Source organism: Rattus norvegicus, chromosome 3 (genome assembly GCF_036323735.1).
Source record: "Rattus norvegicus strain BN/NHsdMcwi chromosome 3, GRCr8, whole genome shotgun sequence".
Taxonomy (NCBI): Eukaryota; Metazoa; Chordata; class Mammalia; order Rodentia; family Muridae; genus Rattus; species Rattus norvegicus.
The window spans coordinates 65,478,447-65,503,592 of NC_086021.1; the positions used below are offsets into that span (position 1 = coordinate 65,478,447).

At 43.9% G+C, this 25,146-nt stretch overlaps 1 protein-coding gene across 3 annotated transcripts in view; it reads right to left on the reverse strand.

Moving 5' to 3' along the window:
• Window positions 1-25,146, reverse strand: part of Itgb6 (integrin subunit beta 6) — a 124,216-nt gene that overhangs the window by 23,483 nt on the left and 75,587 nt on the right. For all 3 annotated transcript variants that reach the window (XM_006234232.3, XM_006234233.5, NM_001004263.1), the window contains 3 exons: window positions 13,844-13,933; window positions 7,515-7,649; window positions 6,923-7,340 (listed from right to left, as the gene is read on the reverse strand). In XM_006234232.3, the coding sequence (XP_006234294.1) occupies window positions 6,923-7,340; window positions 7,515-7,649; window positions 13,844-13,933 (643 nt within the window). The remainder of the gene's footprint in view (window positions 1-6,922; window positions 7,341-7,514; window positions 7,650-13,843; window positions 13,934-25,146) is intronic.

Consider the following 25,146-nt stretch of genomic DNA (forward strand, 5'->3'; position numbering starts at 1 on the left):
GAAAGAGACAGAGACAGAGGGGCGGGAGGCAAAGAGAGAAGCGGAGAAGCAGACAGACACACAGACAGAGAGAGACGGGTGGGGTGGGGTGGGGGGTTGCTGGCCCTGTGCATTCACCAAATTGTCTCCTAGCTGAAAATCACTTCCAGCAAAAGGAATAGAGAATCAGTCAAAACGAGACCATGCACACAAGCCCATCGGAGCTCTTCGGTGAATTTTGTTCATTGGGTTTTAGGATGGTGAGGAAGGATACACTTGGATTAACACCCACACCTTTATATCACCCAAGCTAAAGTGACATGGAAACTTCTAGTTCTTTGGAAAGTTAGTTACGCCAAATGATGTTTTGCTGGGGATGTCTTGCTAAAGCAGACACGTGAATGGTTGCTTTCCTGGAGCAGACACAGGTGAAAGGGTGCTTAATGACAGAGTATACATATGACCCCACAGACAGTGGGAGACGAGCACTGAGCTTTGGTTTGGTTGCTGCACCTTGATATCCTTCGCTAAAGACACACGGGTATTGTTTCGCCCTACAGAGCGTTGTCGCGCTCAACTTGTGACAACTCTGACATTGAGAGAAACTCACCCGAGAACTACTCGAGAGGTTCCTGTGGCAGTTTGCTGCTTCCGTGGCTTTGCCTCAGGCTGGTTGGCAAGCCAGACAGTTTCTTCAGGATTGAACTACAGCTGCCTGGTGTCTGCTTGCCTAGAGGACTGGGCTGCAGCTGCATTGTATTTGGTGTTTGCTATGGGACTGAACTGCTGCCCAAGAAGATAGAGCTCGCCCCCAAAGAACTATTGCTGAAGAGGCCCACATCCCCCATAGCCTAATTACTTTTCTCTTCCAATCCCTCTGCTGGGTGATGGGCTAGGAGAGAGGTTGACCCCTTATTAAAAGTAGGCTGCAAAAAAATGTATGCCTACTCTGAAGGTGTGAAAAACCCTCCCTTAAAAAATAAAGGGATAAAAAAATCTACTTCCGGTGGTTGTGGCCCTGTGCACAACTCTACTTTTACATCACTTGGTTAGCCATCCTGTTAGAATACACCAAGCACTTGACAAATTCACTACCCAGTAGATTGTCACAGAGCACACACTCTGTGCCAGAGAATTTACTGGACATGAAGATGGGACAGACAGGAAAACAGACCTCCCATGCAGAGAATAAGGACAGCCCAGGTAACAGCAAAAGCAGAGCCGACACCCTCTGGAAAGGACTTAGAGATAAGGTGACTCGTCACTAAATTTACCCACCCCTGGTCTTTGATCCAGGAAAGGTGGAAAGCAATTAGGAGCCTTCTCCACCTCTTCTTTGACCAGTGGGTCAAATCGTAATGATCCTAATTTCATTCACCAAGTTTTGATCTGATTTTTAGCCTTAGAATAGAAACTGAGAGTCAATTATGGGTCCAGCCCTGAGTGCATTTTGGCAACAGAGATGCAGAATTTGACAGCATAAGATTGCTGAATTTATCCTCTAGTGTAGGAGGCAGGCAAATTATTACTACCAGCGCCAACTGTAATACAGTATGTGGAGTCTACGAGGCGGGGTGGAAGGCTTTCTAAAGTAAATAGGGTTTGGGTTTCAAGAAGTGCTGTTTGAGCTGATTTTGGAAGACAAGGACTGTTAGGAGGAGGGAATTGCTACATTTCAGAGAGAGAGAACAACAGGAGGTGACGGAAATGTGTACAACAACCATAGTAGACTTGTAGGGCAGAGGTGGTGGTGCGGATGTCTGTGGCAAAGGGGACACGGGAAAGTCCACAGTGTGTCTGAAGTGAGATGATGAGAAGCTGCAAGGTTGAAGAAGGTATTTTCCCAGAAGTTTATGAAATTTTACATAAGGGAGTGACCTGAACAGACAGGTATGTGTGTAGACGTCCTGGCATCACAGAAAGGTCAAATGAGAGGCAGGAAAGGCAGTTGCGAAATCTTGCAGGAGCAGGGGCCTGACTTGTGGCTGTGGTCTTGAGAACAGAGATGAACAGATAAGCAACGTAAGGTGAAAGGTTCAGGACGGGGCACGACTGGTAACAGCGCAGCATGAAGACAGACAGACAGAATTCTCAACAGGTCAACAGGCTGGATAGCCCACTGGTGGCATGGCTTTCTTTTGACTTGATGTGGAAGCTGGCTCATGGTCTCTGCTGTACTCTAATATGTGTCATAAAGTGAAGATCATTTGGTGAATGAATGATGAGTGAATGAGTGAATGGCTCTGAAGCAGAAAAGGAAAACCAGCTTTGGATGGGCTGGACAATGAACCTCTACGGTTCTGTTGAGTTTGGAGGAGAAAATGGCCATCTTAGTAAGCAGTTGAAAAGTATAGAGGCTTGGGATCCATTAGGGAAAAGCTTCAGGTAAGGCAGCTGTGAATCAGATCGTCTAGGGCAAGCAGTCAGAGCACAAGACCATCCCCAAGCTCTGGAGACCATCAGCCTGTAAAACAGGAACAGAAGAAAGGCTCCTCGAAGGAGAGGCTGAGGGGAGGAGGGAAATGGGAGTAGCTCTGTGCCCAGAGCAGACTCAGTGTGCAGGAGGAGGTGCTTGGAGACTCCGATGGATAGAGATAGAAGAAGGGAGCTGCATACATGTCAGAGAGAGAAGCGGGGAGGTGATGCCATAATTGTTCCACAGGGCAGAGCCAATGGTGCAGATGGCTGTGCACTGCTCCCTTCCGGATCAGGCCACAAAATGGCTCTAAAGTGGTAAATAGTATGTTTCAGATAAGTCTCCTTTCCACAGATTTTGGAGTGCTTGCTGTGGATATTAAAGCAAGCATTTGGCACTCCAAACAAATAGTATTTATTTACAAACTCATAACAGATACTTTCCTTCAGAAAGAGAAAAAGATGGCACCCATGCTGACATCTTGCACCAGAAGTTTTGCTCATCCAGCAAAATCTGCAGTTACCTGAGGTGCCATGTGCCTGTGTTTACCACGGTGCTCCATGCTGTAACTGAGCTCCACAGGGCTCATCTCTAAAAGCTATCTGGGGGAAGAGTTTGCAAGCAGAAGCAGTCACCAGGGATAAAAGTTCTATACTTTTATTAAAAACAAAGTAAAAATAAATGATGCGCGCTTCGGCTCATAGAAGATGCTGGCGAGTTCCCCGCGGATGGGAGACTGCCTTCTCTCCTGCAGACTTGGTTCGAGTAGTTCGTTGACTTATGTTTCTGGCTTTGTGACTGGGCCTCGAGAATGAGAACAGAAGAGACCTTTTATACAAGGTTCTGTCAGGCTCCAAACCACAGTGGTTTCGCAGTTGGGATCTGAATGTTCCTGGGATGTGTGTGTGTGTTCTGTGTGTATGGGGCTTCTCTCTATATTACTCTGTGTGGAATAATATTTTGATGGCAAAATATTTCAGATGAAAGATGGATTTACATTTATTTGGACCCATGGCAGTAAGACAGTTCAGCTGTATTTCATAGCCTATGTAATTCATAATTGGGTCCAGGAATTAAAAAGGATAGTAAATTATTTGGGTGAAAACCAAGAATTAATTTCTAGGTGTAAGAGATTTTGAGAACTCCCAGTATCTTTTTTTTTCCTTCCTCGGGAAAGGGGAAACATCTATAAAAGGGCAAACAGCTCTAGGTTGTTATTTATTCTGAAAATTTAACATTATGCATACATGTGCATTTCCAGGTGCCCTGAGGCCACCCAGTATATCTCTGCACAAAAAGGACTCTCACAGAAAAACTCTAAGACACACCTTTCAGACCTCAGAAACCCTGTACTCTGCTGGCCTTCACGGGCCATCGGCTAGGTCCCTGAGGGGCCAGTGCATGTCCTTGGGCAGCAAACTATCTTCAGTACTTGTTCATGCCTCCAAACCAGCACCTTCCTATTACACTCATGCAGAAGCAAGATGGTAACCCAAGACCTAGAAACATTTACCTTTTTCAGAGGGATAGATCTTTCTGGAATGCCACTGGAAAATAGCTCCTAAGTACATGATCGCAGGAAGCTCTCTCCTCTAATACCATTTGCCTGGTATGGCTCCCAGTCTCTTAGAATCAAAATAGACTAATGGAATTCAGGCAAGGATAAACAAAATCAATGGAGCCTTCCATCTCTGAGTGCTTACGAATGGATGAAAGACGCCTTCAGACAAAAGAACATCATGATAAAAGCTTTTCAGAAGAACAGCATGCTGTCCGGGACGTTATTGGCAAAGTAAGTGAGATCTGTTGAAAGTTGTGAGTGGCACATCTGGTAAGTTTGGCAAATCCCAGCTTCTCTTCACAGTGTGGTGTAATTTCCATCCCTGCACTGAGCACAGTCCCAGACATAGGGAGGCTACTTCACCAATCCTGACTGGATGTGAATACTTGCATTGACTTTTACTGTATATTTCAGAAGAGAAGGCTACTGGCTGTAGAGTATATTATTATTATTATTATTACTATTATTACTATTATTATCATCATTATTATCATTATTATTTTACATTTGCTGAAGTGTGAAAGAACTTGCCCCTGCTGGAGGTTTCTAAGTAGAATTTTTTGTGATTCCTGCACCTGATTTGAAGCGGCATTACTGTCTGACCTTCCTATCTATACGGTATACAGGTTGAGTGTATTCCCGATATCCTGCACATATTTTTAAAATGGAGGAAAGAAATGGGGGAACTGCACATGTTAGTTAGCACTTCCTGCTGTTTTAGGTATTTTTACCCAGAATTTAGGGGCTGGAGTATTGGGATGATGCCTATGCCATTAGATTAGGTTAGATAACACTTGGGACCTTCAGAAAGCATTTTTTTTTTGAACATGTGTTTTTACTACAAAGGCAGCGTGGACTTCTGCAGGTACATCCTTCCTATGAGCTGACGGTGGCTTTGTCATGGATTGCTTCTTGTCAGGCTACAGGCCGTGTCCTGTCTAAATCCAATAAAAACATTGATGTGGGTTTACACATACACACACACACACACACACACACACACACACACACACACACACACACACGAGCGCGCGCATTCACATTGGAATCAGAAAGTGACCCTTTGAATGAAAAGGGAAAGGAAATAATTTTCTTTGGAATAAATGTTTTCATGTATTTTTCAAAACATTCTTTTAGCGTTTCCTTCCTTCCCTCCTTCCTTTTCCTGAAAATAAGTTCCTTCCTTCTTTCCTTCCTTTTTTTCTTCCTTCCTTCCTTCCTTCCTTCCTTCCTTCCTTCCTTCCTTCCTTTCTTTCTTTCTTTCTTTCTTTTTTCTTCATTTTTGAAAAAAAGTTTTGTCAGGTGACCTTCTGCTTCTGATCCCACTTCAGCCTCTGGGGACTGGGCTTCCTTTCCTTGTGGACCATGTTTGTACCATTTAAATTTGTGCTAATGTTTGTCTTTCCTGTTGGAATAAGTTATAATTAAATTCGTGCATCAGAATGATTTTGACTCATGTTTAACATGGCCTATTCTTTCCACTCTTTTTACAAGATTCATTCTTAACTATTTCACTATTTGTGTCTGTGGACACAAGTACAGCTACCAACTCTGATCCCCTAGAGCTGGAGTTAGAGGCAGTTGAGGGGCCCCTCACATGGTGCTAGGAACTGAACTAAGGTCCTCTGGAAGAGTAGAATGTGCTCTTAGCCAGTAAGTCATCTCTTTAGCTCCTAAAACTTTATTTTTTTTTATCTTTATGTGTATGTGTCCTTATCGGTGAATGCCACATATGTTCAGGAGCCCATGTAGGTCAGAAGAGGGCATCAGACCCATGGAGTAGGAGTTATAGATGCTAAAAAGCCATCTGTCAAGAGTGTTGGAACCAAATTCAGCTCCCCTAAGGAACAGTATGTACTCTTAACCACAAAACCATCTTTCTAGCATCTGTAACGTATTCTCTTAGAGAGCAATGGGTGGGGGGGGTCTTACTATGTAGAACTGTCTGGTCTAAAACTCAACAGGCTGGACTTGAACTCACAGAGATCTGACTACCTCTGCCTCCCAGTGCTCAGACTAAAGAAATGCACCACCACACCTGGCTTCTGTAGTATATTCTTATTGGTTTTATATGCACAAAAGCATCCAAAAAAATATTAATATATGCATTTAAAAATTTCTTGAAATTTTTGAGAAATTCCAAGCTATTTCCTACTTTCATTCTTTCCATAGGCTTTTCCTCACATGAATTCTTGCCTGGCTTTACTTGACCTGGAACCTAACATACTAGAATTAGTAGGCATTTAGTACGTGGCTAAATGTGATGCAGTCATGTAAACACTTGGGAGACTGAGGCAGGAAGACTGTGAATCTAAGGAGGGAGGGTGGGAGGGAGGGAGGGAGATAGACAGAGAGAGTTGAGGGGTGGGGAGAAGAGAGACTGGGAGAGGGAGAGGGAGAGGGAGAGGGAGAGGGGGAGAGAGAGAGAGAGAGAGAGAGAGAGAGAGAGAGAGAGAGATGGATGAAGATAGGGAGAGAGAGAGAGAGAGGTGAAGACTCTCAAATCTACTCAGTATCTCTGAGCCTTCTTGGTTCTGTTCCTTGGCAGTCTCTATTAGTTTATTTTTTCCAACATAAAAGGCGCACCAGGTCAGACCCAGCAACTTAATCTAGAAAAGGTCTGACAGACAATGAAATTCAGATCATAGGCGGTTTTGTGGAATCCGGGTAGCAACCAGAGAGGCAACATTCCAACTTTCATCTGCTTAACTTGAAGGCACAGTGATATTTAAATGTAACGTGGGCATAAGTTCCACTGACAGAGCTCTGACCCCACAGGAATGTTAGAAACGACAGCAAATGCAACAGACAGTCCAGTTATCCCAATCCTGATGATTCACTCCCTGAAGCCACCAGCAAATATTTACAGAACAACTGCTAAGCCCAGGAATGTGAAATTAAAGACAAAAATACCCCAAACAGCTGCTGCGTGAGAGATAGGAAAGCCCGTAGAAGCCATGGCCTACCTCCACAGAGCAGGCCTTTGTGTCTCAGACAGGAGAAGTTGTCACACTGGCAGTAAGGTCCATAGATGCTTCCATAGGGAGACAAGTGGCAGACACACTGCCCACAATAGCAGTCACCCCTTCCGCTGCAGGAGGGGTGACCTGGGGACTCCTTGCAGGAATCCGTGCTCACCATGTCCTCGCCGCACTCGCAGCGAGGACCCATGTGGCCAGGGTTGCAGGCACACACCCCACACTGGAAGGAGCCATTCCCGTGGTGGCACTTAGAACTGTTGGCTTCTACTTCTCTCTGGCAGTCGCAGTCACATTCTGCGCTGACGAGTATTTCCAGGGTGTCCCCAAGTCCCACAGGCTTGATGATAAGTTTCCTGCTTCTTTTCTCACAGTTTGTTATGCTCACAGACACGTTGAAGGATGCCTGGAAAAGAAAAACGCAGATTATCTGTTTCCTCCATCCAGCAACGTGCAGGGCTGGAAATGAGGCTGGTGGAGAGAACGGCTTTGCCAAGAAGTCCAGCTTCGGCGAGCTGAGCCAGCTGGCCTCCGGGCCATCTGATTGTTGTTTCTAAAGTTTTATTGGGGATCTACTTACTGTATCTCCGACTTTCATGTGGGAACACTTCTTTTGGTGTGGGAAGAGGATGCCATTGCTACAGAGAGCTGTGAAAGACAGGTTGAGTCCTTCTGTGTCTCCTAATACTTCTAGTTCCACCTCAGACCGCAGTTCCTTCAGTGCAGACAAGAAAGGGTTAAGTGAAGCCATAAATTAAAAGAAAAGTCAGCCAGAAGAAGAAGAAGCTGGCTGATGCTCATTAAACCACAAAAGAAAGACCAGGGAGACGACTTAGTGTGTAAAGCTCTGTGTAAGTGGGAGAGCCTGAGTTCTAATTCTCAGGACCCACGTAAAGAGGGACTCAGGAGTGTAAGTCTGTAATCTCGAATCCGTGGTGTGCCGCAGGCGGAGACAAGAGAAGCCGGGGTTGCTTACTGGCATACGTAGCAGAAAGTTAACGAGAAACAAGAGACCCTATCTTAAACAAGGTGAAAGGTAAGAACCAACAACCATATGCATGCTGTGGTGTATGTAAGTGTGCTCATGCACATACATGTGATATATGCATACAAGGACAAAACAAATTACAAATTAATAAAACCAAATTGAATATAAAATACACCATTTCATTAATCAAGCAAGAATGGGATATATACTATGTGATATATATGTGTACATATATATGTATATACACATACTATATTTATGATAAATACTTATATGTATGTATACATATATATGCATGTATACATATATATATACTTGGATGTGTGTGTGTATATATATATATATATGTATTTTTTTTAGACATTGTCAATGTTGAGATATACTAACTTATGGCAAGTAAGCTATGACAATATTTCTGAAGGTGGTTTTGCACAGCACGTGACAGACAGGAGTCAATTATCGCCTGCAAGTTGTTTCATGCATTCCGAAGGACTCAGCAAGTTCTCCTGACCTGGGTGGCTTAGCTTGGCATCAGAAAGACAATTCTTACGCTTATGTGCTAGTGATGCATATTTAACAATGTACAGATACGATAATGGTCCCCTTCACTTGTATGCATCGCTGCTTCTTGGCTCTCAGAGAGCAGCCCATGTTGCTCTGGGAAGAGAGCTGAATCTCATCCATGCCCTCGAAGTGCACATTTGCCTCACTGTATCACATTTACAGCCTGCTGCTTTGCTGGGTGCATTTCTGCATAGATAACAACTTTTCATTCCAATGTTGAGTCACAGTTCAAAAATGTTAAGTCTATCTTACTACAGCCACTACACTTAACACTCAAGTAGCAAAGATGCATGCAATGACTTGAAATGGCAATAATCGCAATTGCGTGATGAAGACGACATCGTGATGACCGCCTGGCACATGATGACTGTAAAGACCTCACTAATTACGAATGGATCGATATTTGTTTCCTTACCGTGATGGGTGGGAATCGAACATAGGACCTATGTAAGGCTACCTCAGCACTCACCAGTGAGTTATACCTCCGGCCCCCCAAATCTTAGAGGTGTTACAAAGTATGGTGTGTGGGGGGAGCTGCACCTTAAAGTTATTTGGGGGGAATTATTAAGCCTTGAGTGTCAAGTCAGCTCTTGAATAAGACTGAATTTCTGTTCTGAAAGGTTCTGATCTTGCCTTTTCTATTCCTTGATTACTTATACATAAAGAGACAAAACAAAAATAACAAACAATAAAACCTAATAAAAGTACTTAATTATTATAAGTTGAGTTATACTTCAATTCATCTAAAAGGTTCTGATACCTATTTTGTTATTGATATTTATCATCTATGTATGTATGTATGTATGTATGTATGTATGTATGTATGTATGTATGTATGTATCTATCTATCTATCTATCTATCTATCTATCTACCTTCTATCATCTACATACCTTTGATACTGGAGTACAATGTACTCTACCACTGAGTTATATCCTCTTCCCTCAATTTTGGCAGGGAAAAAGCACATGTTGCTTCAACTTTTTGTGAAGTATAATTTTGCCCACTGCATGGAATAACTCTACTTCTTCCAAAGTCTGGTGTGTGCATGAGTGTATATATGCTCACCCAGGCACACGAGGACACATTTGCGCAAGTGTGTGGGGAAGCCACAGGACAACTCGGGTGTTGGTCCCAGAGACCACCTACCTTGTCTGTTGAGTCAGGGTCTCTCGTTAGCCTTCTACTCACCAAGTTGGCTAGGCTGGCGGGTCGCCAAGCTCCAGGGATCTCTGTCTCCGCCTTCACAATGGGACTGCAAGTGTGCCAGCTTTTCTGTGTGCATTCTCGGGACCCAACTTAAGCGCTCATGCATGCAAGGTGCCTTACTGAACAAGCTACTGTCACAGCCCTCCAAAGTGTGTCATGCCCAAATCACCAAGAATTAAGGGGGGAGTAGTGCTGGAGAGAGTGACAGGGTGGGTCAGAAGCGGAATAAGAAAAAAGGGATGTGTGTGCTAGTGGCAATAAGAACTAGTGGGTGGCATTGTCTAACCTAAATGACAGGAATCTCAGCATTGAAATAATTGAGTACTAGTGTGTAAATTTTACTGGGAATATTATTAATGTGTATTTCCTGAATAAAGGATATAAATGCTAATTTATTTTCCTCATCATTCCATTCATTAATTTTTATTTTACTTATTTATTTATTTATTTTTAGCAAATCCTACAAGGCTGGGCAAAGAACACAAATGAATTCCTTCCTAGAGGTAAAATCCCTGTACAGGAGCCAATCCCTCGGGCCATTAGTGTATGAGTAAGGGAAGGAAGGAAATTAACGAGTGGGCACACAACCAATTTCAAGACAGCACTGAAAACACTCAATGTTTGTAGCTACAAGTTGCTTCTACCTTGTGAGAAGTTAATCACAAGCTCATTGCTTTCTCTCAATATTTCTCTGTCTCCTCTGTCTCTGTCTCACCTAAAGAAGAAATTCTATACATAGGTTTCTCTATTTGAAAGTCTTTTCCAAATGAACTTAAGAATAACAGTAAAAAATAATATTACTAAACAAGTGTCCACAATCTTTTGCACACGTCACCTCACGGGTCACATTGCCCCAATGAGAACTCCAGAATAATGTAACTTAGCAGACCTTTGGTAGGTGCTTCTTGCTATTTTCTTTTATGTAAATGAGTGTTTTGTCTGTATGGATGACTGTGTATGCGTGCACACTATGTATGCCTGTGTTTGTGTGCACACTACGTCTGTGTGCCTGTGTTTGTGTGCACACTACGTCTGTGTGCCTGTGTATATGTGCACACTACGTATGTGTGCCTGTGTATATGTGCACACTATGTCTGTATGCCTGTGTATGTGTGCTCACTATGTCTGTATGCCTGTGTATGTGTGCACACTATGTCTGTGTACCTGTGTATGTGTGCACACTATGTCTGTGTGCCTGTGTATGTGTGCACACTATGTCTGTATGCCTGTGTATGTGTGCACACTATGTCTGTATGCCTGTGTATGTGTGTACACTATGTCCGTGTGCCTGTGTATGTGTGCTCACTATGTCTGTATGCCTGTGTATGTGTGCACACTATGTCTGTATGCCTGTGTATGTGTGCACACTATGTCTGTGTACCTGTGTATGTGTGCACACTATGTCTGTGTGCCTGTGTATGTGTGCACACTATGTCTGTATGCCTGTGTATGTGTGCACACTATGTCTGTATGCCTGTGTATGTGTGTACACTATGTCCGTGTGCCTGTGTATGTGTGCACACTATGTCTGTATGCCTGTGTATATGTGTACACTATGTCTGTATGCCTGTGTATGTGTGCACACTATGTCTGTGTACCTGTGTATGTGTGCACACTATGTCTGTGTGCCTGTGTATGTGTGCACACTATGTCTGTATGCCTGTGTATGTGTGCACACTATGTCTGTATGCCTGTGTATGTGTGTACACTATGTCCGTGTGCCTGTGTATGTGTGCTCACTATGTCTGTATGCCTGTGTATGTGTGCACACTATGTCTGTATGCCTGTGTATGTGTGCACACTATGTCTGTGTACCTGTGTATGTGTGCACACTATGTCTGTGTGCCTGTGTATGTGTGCACACTATGTCTGTATGCCTGTGTATGTGTGCACACTATGTCTGTATGCCTGTGTATGTGTGTACACTATGTCCGTGTGCCTGTGTATGTGTGCACACTATGTCTGTATGCCTGTGTATATGTGTACACTATGTCCGTGTGCCTGTGTATGTGTGCTCACTATGTGTGCCTGGTGCCAGTGGAGGCCAGAGAAGGGTCATCGTGTTTGCTCTAGAACAGGACTTACAGCTGGTTGGGAACTGCCATGTGGATGCTGAGAATCAAACCCATACTTCTGCAAGAGTACCCAGTGTTCCTAACCCCTGAGCCATCTTTCCAGGCCCAGTCTTGGTATTTTTTGAGGCAGTAAATTAAGACCCAGAATTCCATTCGAATGTGTAATGACTTGATCTTAACTCCCTTGTAAACTGTGTGAGCAATTTGGAAATTCTAGGTGAGACAATTCCCTGGAACGGAGCAAGTAGGGGCGTGGATGGGGTTGACTGATGGCTGAGTAACATGAGGCAACTACTGTTTCCTCGTTTGCCTCACTTCTTTGAAGTGGTTAGCAGCCAACACTTTTGAGAGTATAAAACTAAGGAAAATGGAATGCATTATAATTCAGGAATTCTATTTGATTCTACACATTAGAACACGAGGAAGTGAAGGCATGGTGTGTGTGTGTGTGTGTGTGTGTGTGTGTGTGTGTGTGTGTGTGTGGTCTTCTGACTGGAAGAATTTTAAGGATGAGCTGACATGGTGATTCATTTTTGATGAGTGCTAAGAAAACTGCAATATCCCATCATTTCTAGGGAGCGAAATTCCCCCACCTTGTACGGTTTTGGTGGATATGACTGTGCTTCATTCCCTGAAGAAAATGGAGTCTTTGAGAAGGGGTAGCTTGCTTTCTACCTTGTTGAACAAGTTTCAAAATTGGTGGTGCGGTGTTAAAATCACAAGGGGGCATTTATCTTCTCAAACCCTGCCTCTGCCCTTGCTCTGAATGTCTCTAAGATGTCTGTGGAAGGAACCAGAGAGGACTAACTTTCTTAAAAGCTTCTCCGGTAATTCTGGCCTGGCATTTAATTAAGGAACACAGGCGTCATACATTGGAGTCATTGGAGATCATTACATATGGGTCATTAATGGGCAATTTTCAAACATCAAAACTTTGAGGAAATATATTATTATCAGTCCTTATTAGCTAAATGATCTTTGAAAAAAAATCCTAGAGCTTTACTGACTTCTAAAAGTTTTTTTTTAATGCCTGTCCAAATTAGAGGTTTGTTCATTTGTTTGTTTGCTTATTTATTTATTCGTCAGGAAAGACAGAAAAGGAAAATGATATTTAGGACCAAAATAAAGGCAGAAGTGGCAACTGGCCATTCAGTGTTGATCAACTGAGTTAGACAAGGGGACAAAGAAACCTGTGTGTCTTTTGTTGAGGAGAATTCTGTCCTCAGTATTGCTTAACAAGTCAAGGCAAAAAAAAACAAAGCCGAAACAGAAAACCAACCTAAGGGATGAACAGTTAGCTCAGAGTTCCAGGGTACAGTGGGTGGAGTCAAGGCTTGGGAGCTTGAAGGGGCTAGCCATGGTGGCAGTTAGAGGAGAGCCTGCCTTACTCTGTTCCTCTCTCTCCCCAGCTCCTGCCTGGTGACTTTCCCACTAGGATGGGCTCTGAGCTGGAACTGTGAGCTGAAGCCAGGCCTGTCTCCCCTAAGCTGCTCTCCTCAGATTGTTTTATCAGAGCAACTGGGAAAGGAACTTAGATGGTGGCCTCTGCTCCTGTGGAAATACAAAATAGGGGACCAGATACACCCAGTGCTTTTGGTACTTCGGTGTGTGGTCAGCTCTTGTAGTGTGTGTGTGTGTGTGTGTGTGTGTGTGTGTGTGTGTGTGTGATCTTCTCCCTTTGAACCTGTGGAGTCAGAGCCCTATTTAACTCACTGGCAATTTATGCTATTTTTTGTTTGTTTGTTTGTTTAGCCGAGAGGAGTTCAATCGTGACTTAAGAGTCTTTTCAGTTGTATTAAAGTTTTCCTGGAAGCCACACTTCTGTGGGTTATCATCCTAAAACAGACTCAGTTTGGAGGGCTTTGGCTTTTCTACCTGCTACTCCCTTTGGAAAGGTCAGTAAAATAAGAAAATAGAAACCTATATTTTAGCTGCACGAATGCAGAGGGACTTTCTTTGGATGAGCAGTCCTTCCACAAACAAACGGAAGTGCATTCCCTACCTACATCTTAGTGTCTGGATGGCAATGAGATGCTGTACAAGGAGCCAATTGCTTGCAAGGGGAAATAGCGTACTTCGTAAGCGGAGATGATCAGCTGAAGAATGTTCCCAGAATCCTTCTGAAGCAGTCCCACAGTCGCTCCAGGGATGAGTTTCGCATAATTCTGTAAACAACAACAGAATGGGGAATAAGGCAACGTTTGGTTGTTCACAATAACTGAGAAATGCTAAGGGCACGGTTCAGTCTGTGGCACCCTCTGTTTAACCAGCCCCAGGAAAGCAGGCTACAGATGGCTCTAAGTTGCCACTGGGGAAATCTAGGTTTACCATATTCCGTAGCTGGGATTTATGTCATGTCAGAGTCAAGTCTTAAGTCCTAATGAGATTTATGCAACAATCTTTGCCCAGAAGTTTTAGGCAGGCCTCCATGAATATCTCTTTCTTTTCCCATTGTTGCAGAAAACACATTTTGGTGCACACAGAGGAAAGCCAGGAATGAGGTTGCTTCTCTGTCGGGCAATCATCTAGTGGAGAAAGAGAGGGAATGCTTGCAGGCTAGCTATCAACTCCAACTCTCTATTAACTCTCTCTCTGCTTCTACCTGTGATGGGCAGCCCCATAGCGAGTCAGGATAGACCTAGAACTAGTTGGAGTTGCTCCTACCTGCATCAGGATTCATTAGAACCAATCCTAACCAGTCTGCAGCCTCTGCTTACACCGCTTCTCCTGGGACGTCCTTTCTACCCAGGGAGGACTTCCACTCTTAGGTTAGCATCCTAGGCCTGGAGTGTGGCCAGAAGATTAAAATTTCCAAGGAAGAGGTTCTTTAGCTGGGTGACTGTTATCCTCTTTTAAGTTTTATGGTGTGCATGAGGAGCATGCACATGCATGTGTGTGTGTGTGTGTGTGTGTGTGTGTGTGTGTGTGTGTGTGTTCGCGAAGGCATGGAGCTGATGTTAGGCATCTTCCTCAGTCATCCACATTATATACACAGACAGGGTCTCTCATGGAACCAGAGATAGCCAGTTCGGTATTCTGGATAGTCAGCCTCTTTAAATAGTTCTCTCTCTGCTCGGATGAAAAGCAAGCTGCTATGTTCATCCAGCTTTTATGTGGATTCTGGGGCTCTTCAGGAGCCATCTCCACAGCCTGTTTCGCCTACGTTTTTGGGTAGGCTGTGTCACTGGGACTGGACTACTGGCTGCTAGCAAGCTCCAGGGATCCTGCTGGTGTCCCCCCCTCCCCAAGTGTTGTGAGGAAAGGTGCCTGCTGCTGCTTATAGTCCTTGTTTGTTTATTATTCTGGGTTCTGGGACTCTGAGTCCATGTTCTCAGACTTGCAGAACTAACCCCTTTACTGACTGAGCCATCTCCAAAAACCCAGGTAGAGAGTTCTCCGAAGCACACAGTGTCCATCCCTGCTTTCTTAAACAGAGAGTCCCAAGAATATATGGGTGTTATTTATTTTTTAAGGAAATGAAGTTATATTTTTCAATAGTAACTGTAATTCTACACTCATCAAAGTCTTCCAAAATCCACAAAGAAATCAGGCATGGTGGAAAGCATCTGGCATTGTATGACCCTGGGAAGAACCAAGGCAGGAGTTTTGTGAATTTGAGGTCATGTTGGGCTACACAGCAAGTTTCAGGCCAGCTTGGGACTTATAGAGAAGGAAAATATCAACCACAATGAACCACAAGTTAAAATAAATTTAAAGGTAGGAAATGAAGGGAGGAAAGAATGAAGGGGAAGAAAGACAGTCACTCTCAAACTGAGGGACAGTAACTGTGTTGCTTTCAATCCTTGTGTTTGCCTTAAAATATTTTCACTGTCCTCAGCTGCACCCAGACACTCATTTGCTGGCTTATTCATTTAAATCTGGACTCAGTATCTCTTAGGTGGCCTTGCTATGCTAGACTGAAACAGGAGATAACACTGTTTCAGTCTAGCATAGCAGTTAAGATTTGGCATAGAACACCACCAAGTTATAATACATTTAAGGCATCCCCATATGTCCAAGGAAATTTTGACACCCTATCTGTGCTGGCTACTTTTATATCAACTTGACACAAACTATAGTCATCAGAGAAGAGGGGGCCTCTCAGCTGAGAAGATAAGGCTGTGGGCAAGCCTGTAGGGCATTTTCTTAATTAGTGATTAATTCAGGAGGCCTCAGCTCATTGTGTGTGCTGCCAATTCTGTGCTGGTTGTCCTGGGTTCTATAAGAAAGAAGGATCACTTCTCGGCCTTTTGGCTAAGATACAGTGAAGAAGGCTGAGCACGCCATGAGGAATCAGCCAGTAAGTGGCATTCCTCCTGCCCTGACTTCCTTCAGTGATGGACTTTATAAGTCAAATGAACCCTTTCTTCCCAAGTTGCTTTTGGTCAGGGAAGTTTCATCGTAGTGTAATATCCCCAAGCCTCTCTCTTATTCCAAAGGTGATTGAAGTGGTTTAGGAAATGCACAGAGCTATTAGAATAGGCATCACTAGTTAGGAGAGTGACTATAAGAAGTCAGCCCAATGTCAGAACACAAAGGCACCCGGTGGCCCCAGGGACCTGTCAGAGGTATGCACCTGGGGAAACCCTAGCGCTCTCCGCTTCTAGTCTGGAAACAATGGGCTTCAGTTTTGAGTGGGGGTTTTGAAACATTCCATTTAGCCTCATGTTCATGTTCAAAGTTGCTGAAATCTGAACTCTCAGATGTGTCCGTTGCTGCCACTTTGATGCTGTATCTTAGTATCGAGGGGGCCAAGGGAAGCAGTGGCAGGTGACACTTCTCATCTTACTCCTTCCAATCACGGCATGTTGGAGAAGGCCCCTTGCATTTCCCAGAGTAAGGGAGAGTTCGTGAAAACTGAGGAAGGCCCTGCCTCGCCGACTTACCTCTTCAAATAAACACATGTCACAAAGGGCCATGAAGCAGGAGACGGTGGTTAACAGCAAATACCTACATAGAAACTTGGATTCCACTTAAGTGGAGCTGGGATGGGTATAGATTTGCCTGGTCTTGGGAGAGAAGGTTGTGGAAACCTTTGTTCTTGACAAAGAAAGGTTTTGGGTCCTATTGAAAAGCAGTCTCAAGGTTCTTAGCTGGGCACAGAATTGTGGCTCTTGAAGGACATTTTCGTATCCCGGAGGATGAGATGTTGTATTTTTGCAAGCACGGGTTCAAGTGGCTTTGCATTTGGGGTTAATTCTTGGCTAATGATGCTGATCCCATCTGCTTCCTAATGTGTAATTACGATCCTGCATGTGGTATGACATTTGGCATTTGGCTATTAGGACAAGTGGTTAATGTTAATCACACTTGCTGATTGCCACGAGAGCCAGCGTACAAAGGAGCTGGCAGCCAGTAGCAGTAGCCAGTGATGACACTGGCAATTATGTGGAGGAAAACTATTAATTAATTTTTGGATGCTGGTTTCTCCCCCAAACTATATCAAATAATTAACTAGAAACATGACAATTTGGCTTAACGGTCTAACACTGTGAAAACCGGTACTTTAAAATCTTTATAGTATTATGATGATTGGAAGTATGCACCAAACGCCTTTCCTGCCTTAAAACCTTAAAGCGATGTTGTAAATTGTGGTTAAACTTGTTTAAAGTCAGAGAGGAGCTGGTTTTTATGTGCGCGGATGAATGACAGCCCTATGGCTGAGGCGGTGATGTCAGCAACAGTGAAGGTCATAGAGCTGATTAGAAATGCAGTCTCACGTGTGGGCACAAACTCCTCTATTATCCTTCCGAGGATTAGCCTAATTACAGAGTCTCCTGGATCCCCCTGCTGCACCTCCCAGGAGTTCCTGTCTGCGTGCTCGTTCAGATCACCTGGGTTTTCTTATTTATTTGTTCATTCTGCTTCCATCTAAAAAAAAAAAAAAACTGATGGCTTGTTTGTTTAGCAGTGTGTGTCTGCAGGTGGCAAGGGATCATTCAGCAGGCAGCCATCAAAGGACACAGTGCCCCGATTTAGACCCAAACACTCTGACCTCCTCTTCCGAGAGCATCTCCAACCCAGCGGTACCCAGTGTCCGGCCCTCAGACCAGTTTTAGATATGCATACTTGCTTGGCTAAGAGCAGAGGAATGTGTGATTGTCTGTGTCACTTGTGTGCTGACAGGGAGTGGCTGTCTCCTCTGACAGATGGCTGAGGACCTTGGTGAGCATTCTTTGCTTTGGGAGGGCTCCTGACATTCTGCCTTTGGAGGGACAGACAGCTCCTGACAGGATATCCTGCTCTGGTGTGCTTCCTTCTGAGGAACTCTCTCTCAAGAGGTCCACTGACTTCTGGGTGGGAGTTTAGTATTAACCATCGTCTTTCCGATTTGCCATCCTGGGTTGCTCTAGGCCCTGGATGATGGTGACTCAAGCCTAGATCTTTACACATCCTCCTCTTGTAACATCGCTGTTGTCTCAAAGACTCCTCACCACCTCCCTGCTCATTGACCACGGTTTTCTAGTGCCTGGACTCGACATGCTCCTTGTTCATTGGAGGAACAGATGTCAACTTTCCACATACCCGCTGGAGGCATAAACAACAAAACTCAAGGCTTAGAACAGCAGTGCTGCTTCCCTATGGGACCCGAGTTTGCTTGCTCCCTCTATGCAGCCTCAGTAATATACCATGGGTACCACAAGTTTATCTTACGCTCAGCACTGTTTCTATCTCAGCAACACTTATTCAGCACTGTATTGGTAGCCTACCTCAGTGTTTCTGACCTTAAAATATACTTGTTAAATATAGTTCACTGAAATAACAATGTTCACAGAATGTTGACTTGTATCTAAACTGCTCACAAACATTTCATCTAATCTGACAAAGATTTTTCTCACTTCTTTATCTTTACTTCTTCCTAATCGTATTTTCCCCAACCTCTATCTTTCTCTCTTTAACATACATGTAGTAGCCTATACACACTGAGAATAGAAAGAAGCCCAAAGCTCTCAAAACTCACTGCCCTTAGACGGCATACTTCCTCTAGCAAGGCTACACCACCTTAGTCCCTTAAATGATGCTACCAATTGGGGGCCAAGTATTCAACTACGTGAGCCTATGGAGACATCCTTACTTAAACCAGCACAATCTTCATGGGCTTTGTCTAAAAAGAAAATGTCTTAAGCAGAACACAAAAAGTCACTACCCATAGAAAGAGTGATGAAGAAGACTTCAAAGGAAGAATCGTATCTATAGATCTAATGCTATCCCCATTAAAGTACAGCAAGTTATCTTGTAGATCTCAATAAACAGATGTGAAAGTCTCTAAGAAGCAGCAAAGGCCCAGAATAGCCAACTGAAACAGAGGAAGCTAACGTCAAGACTTACTATAAAGCTACAGGACTCAAAAAGCATGGTATCGACAAATAGATCAATACAAAGAACAGAAAGCCCAGAAACTGGCTAGCATAAATAAAATCAATGGACCTTTCCCAAAGACTAAGAACATTACAGAGAAGCAAAAAGAGTGACCTCAGCAAACGGTGCTGGAACAACTGTCCATGCACACACACACAAAGGAATCTACACATGTATGTGCATCCCATCTTTCATAAAGTTTAACTCCAAATGGATTGCTAGCTGTCATGATTTGAATAGGCCTGGCCCAGGGAGTGGCACTATTTGGAGGTGTGGCCTTGTTGGAGTAGGAGTGTCATTGTGGGCGTGGGCTTTAAGACCCTCATCATGGCTGCCTGGAAGGTAGTCCTCCACTTAGCTGCTTTCAGATGCAGATGTAGAACTCTCAGCTCTGCTGCACCATGCCTGTCTAGATGCTGCCATGCTCCTGTCTTGATGATAATGGACTGTACCTCTGAGCATGTAAGCCAGTTCCGATTAAATGTTGTCTTTATAAGAGTTGCCTTGGTCATGGTGTCTGTTCACAGCAGTAAAACCCTAACGAAGACACTAGCCTGCTTGAAAACCATATCTCATGAAAGATAGGAGAAATTGTAGATGATCTTTGGGTGATGATATTTTGCTATCATACCAGGAAATTTGATCCACAAGGCAGAAGATAGATGAGCTAGGTATAAAGAAAAACAATTCCGATGTGTGAAAGACAATTTGAGAGAATGAGAAGACAAGTCACAGACTGAAAGAGAACGCTTACAGGAGACACATCACATAGAGCTCTGTTACTTCTGAGGACCTCTTAAAACAAGAAAACAATCTTATTTGAAAAGGAGTTGAAGACCCTCCCAGATGCCTCACCAAAGAAGACAGGTAGACAGCAAAGAAGCACCTGAAAATACACTCCATGCCACGTCACCATAAACACCTGTCCCCTAACTGCACTGTCCCATGGTGTCTTTGCCTCAAGTATCTGACACACTATGCCTCCATATAAGGACACTGTTCCTGTTAGGTTCAGAGTCCACGTGTGCTACATGGTAACTGTGTCCCCAGTGAGCCTACCTCCAAACAAGATTACATCTCTGGTAACGGGAGTTGGATCTCTAACATACCTTTCTGGGGGACATGATCTGGGGGACATGATGCATTGTTTGCTTTGGCCTCACACCTTTAGTTGAATCAGGGCAGGCGGTGCCTTGCCCAGGCACTGAGGTCTACATGGTGGAATCAGACTGTGGCTCTAGGCCAAGGCTCCCTGTCTTCTATTAGGCTGCTGTGGGAGGAATGGGTACACATGCCAACAGCGAATGAACATGAGCATCTCATTAGAAAGTTAAGATCTCAATGCCCTCTGTGTATGCTTAGCGACTCCGGTTTTAAAACACTTTCCTACCCAGTGCGAGAATGTCAAACTCAAACACCGCAGCTCACAAGAAATGTAGGCAGGAATGAAGGCTAGGGTGAGGTTGGGTGGGGTGGTTCCCAGGAAACCAGTATTCTTATTATTTATCTGGTCTTTGGTGGTAAAGCCTTGCTTCTGTGGAAAAGTGTGTGATTTTTTTTTTTTTCCAGAGCTGGGGGCCCAGACCTGCTGACATAAATGATTCTGAATTCAACTCCGAAGACTTTCTGCTTCAGGGGGTCTTCCCTTCTTGTGGGTGTTTTATTTCCCTGGTTCTCCTGTTCATTATCAGTAAATGCGGGGCTCTCAGTATTATGCAAAAGTTTACCCCTAGGCTTCCCTCTGTTACTAGGACACCCAAGATTCCAAGAGGAACATGTAATTGTTTCTGGCAAAAGGATGGCATGACTGACTGTCTCCGGGTTGCATGATATCTGTGTTGCCTTCAGGCTTCCATTGTCAGCATTCCGCGGGCAGGCAGGCAGGCAGGATGGGAGTGTGCTAATTAGATCAGGTGCTTCATCTTGAAGTCTGTACCGGCAATGACTAGGTAGTGGGCCTCGGAACTTTTGAGCACTCCCTGTCTTTCTCCCAGTCTGCCCGGAATGTAATTATCTTGTCAGCCAGAAGCAGTAGCACGCAGCTGAGCGAGTACTCTAGTGCAATCACTGTGATAAGGAAAGAAACGAATGGACCATGGTGCAGACGGTTACGAGGCAAACAGAAGCTCACGGGCATCCGAATGGAGATTTGGAGAACAAAGGCGCTGTGTGGAGTATTTGTTGCTGAGGACACTTCTTGGCTCCTCTTAATGAGATTAGCCTGCTTTCAGAGATGGAGGGCACACCTTGGCTACAGAATGAACATCCGGGATCTCTAAGCTTTAGAAAGCCCTTTTAAAATGGAAAGGGAGAGATGAGTTTTAGTAACAGCCTGTGTGCTCTGCGGAGCAATGGGCAGGTAATAAAACTTGGAAGAATGACTGGAAGGAAGGTTATGCGGAGGACAAGAAGATAGTAGGCAGAGTGTGTGCAAGGACGGCTGCAGAGCCATGAGCCTCCACACTCCAAGAGCTGCAGACAGATCACGGCATCAGCATCTCCTTAGAACTTATCACGCATGCCGAGGCACAGACACACCGCAGAGACATACGGAGTCAGAGCCTGCATGCTATAAGGTGCAGAACGCAATAGAGAGGAAACGGAACGATGCCAGCCCCAGTGTCTGAGTCCCAAAGTGTCAATTTAATGAGGTCAGGATGGGGCCTGAGCATTAATTTGGTTTTTAAAAGCTGCCTAGGACAGTCTAATAAGTACCAACAATTGAGACCCACAATTGAGACCCACATGTAAACAATAGTCTGTGACTTGGGAAATAAGGACATTATATCTTTAGGACTTAGATCTGTAAGTCCTATGAAGTGTTCAGCATCCAGCCGGTCCCATGCTTGTGTAGGCATCTCTGCTTTGCTACAAAGGTGGTTTTTTTTTTTTGAGTGTCTGCTCTCCATGGACCTCCTGCTCACCCTCTCTGTCTCCTTTTACCTTAGGTCACTCCAAGCTGACTGACTTTTGAACACTCTTATTCTGTTTCTCATACATTCTGAGTATGGCTTGTTTACTGCCCCTTTGCATGTGCCTCCTCTCTATGCCTCTTAACTTTCTGGCTGCTATCACAACCCCTCTTGGAAGGAGTCTTCCCTGAAGATCCTTTCCACAGAAAACTCTCAGTCTTTCCATTTCATTGTTCTCCATTGCCGAACACTACTCCCTTCCATTCCTTTGGCAGAACATTTAAAAGGCACTCTGCGTTATTTCTTCATTACTTATTTTTCTCTGTCTGCTTCCCTTCAATAGAATAAGCTCACGAGGACAGATCCTGCACCTTATTCTCTATTCTCCAGTGCTTGCTAAGTACAAAGCACATAAAATATTAAGTGAATGAATGAACGAGCAAACTATGACCTGTCACCCATTTTTATAATAACAGGAGCCCATGAATCTTCATACAGTGTGGTAGAGTTGTATGCTCCTAACTCAGAAGGCTTAGACGACCCTCTGACCCTTACTAACAGGCCCCCTAAGAAGATAGAGCATGTTATGGTGTGAATCCTAGATGACTCCTATTGGCTCGTGCTTTGAACTCTTGTTCTACAGTTGTCAGTACTGTTTTTGGCAGGTGGAACTTGTCTAGATGTGGAATCCAGATGTGGAACTTCAGGGAAATGGCAGCGGCTGGGAAGGGATGGCTGAAGTAAGGCACTAGGGAGGGGCTTCTGAAGGTTGCAGCCAGCCTCTGGCTTCTGCCTCCTCTTGCTTCCTGCTCTTCTATGATGTGAACGCCCTTCCTATACGTTTCTATCATGTGGATTTCTTCTGTACTTTCTCACCCTGATGGGCTAAAACCTTTGACACTGTCAGCCAGGACAACTCTGTCTTTTTGTAACCTGTTTCCTCAGGAACTGTCCTCACAGTGGTAGAAAGGTAACACACGTTACAGTTGAGTTTCACTAGAACTATGAACATTTTCTAATTTAAGATATCATCGGTATTGCACAGGACATATTTTTTTTTTACTAAAAAGTATTTGTTGTTTATTTGAAATTCAATTTTAACTACCTATTCTGTATTTTATGAACAAAAGTCTTTCCAAACCTATGACATAAGGGTTCTAGCCCCTGAAATAAAGAATGAAGTGTGCCCAAATTATTCAAATTCAACAGTAGGGTTTTTTTTTTCTTTTTTAATTTTTCTGTTTACTTTCTGAAGATTGAATTTTGCCGGGGCAACAAAATATTCAGTTGTTAAAATTAGTATGAGGCCCTTTTAGTACATCTTAGGTTCTCTCTGAAAACTGGGTGTGAAATTAAAATATTACAATTCTCCCAAGCTTCATGTCCAGTGGGTCATAAACGTGCCCTTTTAGGTCGATGCTGTAGTGAGTGTTGAGAAAGAAGTGTCTGCCGAGTGGCAAATAATTCATCACAGTTAGACTAGTTAGACTGCTCCATATGGTTGGCAAGCTCCTTGTATGTACTGTTGGGATGGCCAAATTGTGGCACACACAATAGCCATTATAACCATGAGAATGACAAGAGAAAGCAGAGAGGGGGGCAACATAGCACTCCGAGGTGCAGACTTGTGTCCTCAGATCGTGGAGCCCCGAGCAAAGGGACATGGTCAGGGATGTGAAAAGAGATACTGAAAACAATTAGTTGGCTTTATGAACGTTAAAATATGGCCATGCAAAAGCAAAGACAAAACACACAGCATGTGAACATGTGGAAAAGTAAGTCTGGAGGGGAGTGACTCTACCTGCACAGCTTAGGGGCTAATGGTGAGAGGGAGCAAACATTATCTTATTTTTACTTTTGCTAATTCCAAGCACTGAACTCAGGGCTTTGTTGACATTGGCAGGTGTTCTACACTGGACTGCGTCTAAGTCCTCTTAGTTTTTTTATTTTGAGGCAAGCTCTTAAAAGTTGCTGAGGCTGACCTTGAACTTGCGACCCTCCCGCCTCAGCCTCTAACTCAACTGGGAATGCAGACCCGTGCCACCAGATGTGGCTCAGTTTGCTTTTATTTTACAGCCGAAATCCTATTAAATATAAAACCCATCCGCTCAGAATCCTGTAGGATAACCTTGATTTCGAGCTAATGTTATTCTTGTTAATAAAAGTGATTGATGTATAACTACATACAATTTAATTCTTATGCCTTTCTAAGACTATAAACATATAAACTCATTTAAAATGGGAACATACTTAATATGTACAGTATGGTAGCAATTATGTTAAAATATGCAAATGCATGCAAAGGAAAAGGAAAGAAGGCTTATTCTAAAATGTCAGCCGTGGTTAGCTCTGTCTGAGGGGCTGGTTTATGAGTGATTTTTGTTTTTTCCTCCTGCTTTTCTGCGTTTCCCTCCCTCCCTCCCTCCCTTTTGTGCAAACGTTGCATTAATTTTGTAAGTAGAGAAAGAGGAGCTTTGTTTTGGTTCCGTTTGGTTATTCTTAGCGTCCGCGCTACATGGCTGGTAAGACAGTGTCGAATACAACAGTATAACTTGTCCAAACTACAAAGGTAACTTTGAAGCTACCATTTCCATGGTACCCAGAGGCCTCACTTAAAGATGTGTGGATCCATGTGGACAGGGAAGGGCACAGGGACAGCATCCACGGTAATGCACAGTTTCATGTGACTGAGTACCCTCCGCCACAGGAAGATGTGGCTGGAGTCACCTGACACGAAATATATCTCCCTGGACCCAACACAGACCGCAGAGCACGGCAAGGCCAGTATGCTTAAGGCCACAAAGCTATGCACTGAAAAATGAATTAAAATAAAAGTGTAGATCACACATGCTTTTTTACCGCAATTTGAAAATGTAAGGAAAATACCTCTCCACCCCCTCAAGCTATGAGAATTCCTCCTTTCCCAGGATCAATCATTGGCTGTTAAATCTTGTAGGTCATTGAGTTCAGTTCTTCAATCAAGCGGAAGGAAGACGGGAGAAATTAAATGTGAGCAGTGAAATGTACTGGCGTGTCGTTAACACAGACTCAGTTACTGATGCGCCTCTATTTTAATAGCGTAAAAACAAGTGTAAGAATGATGGACA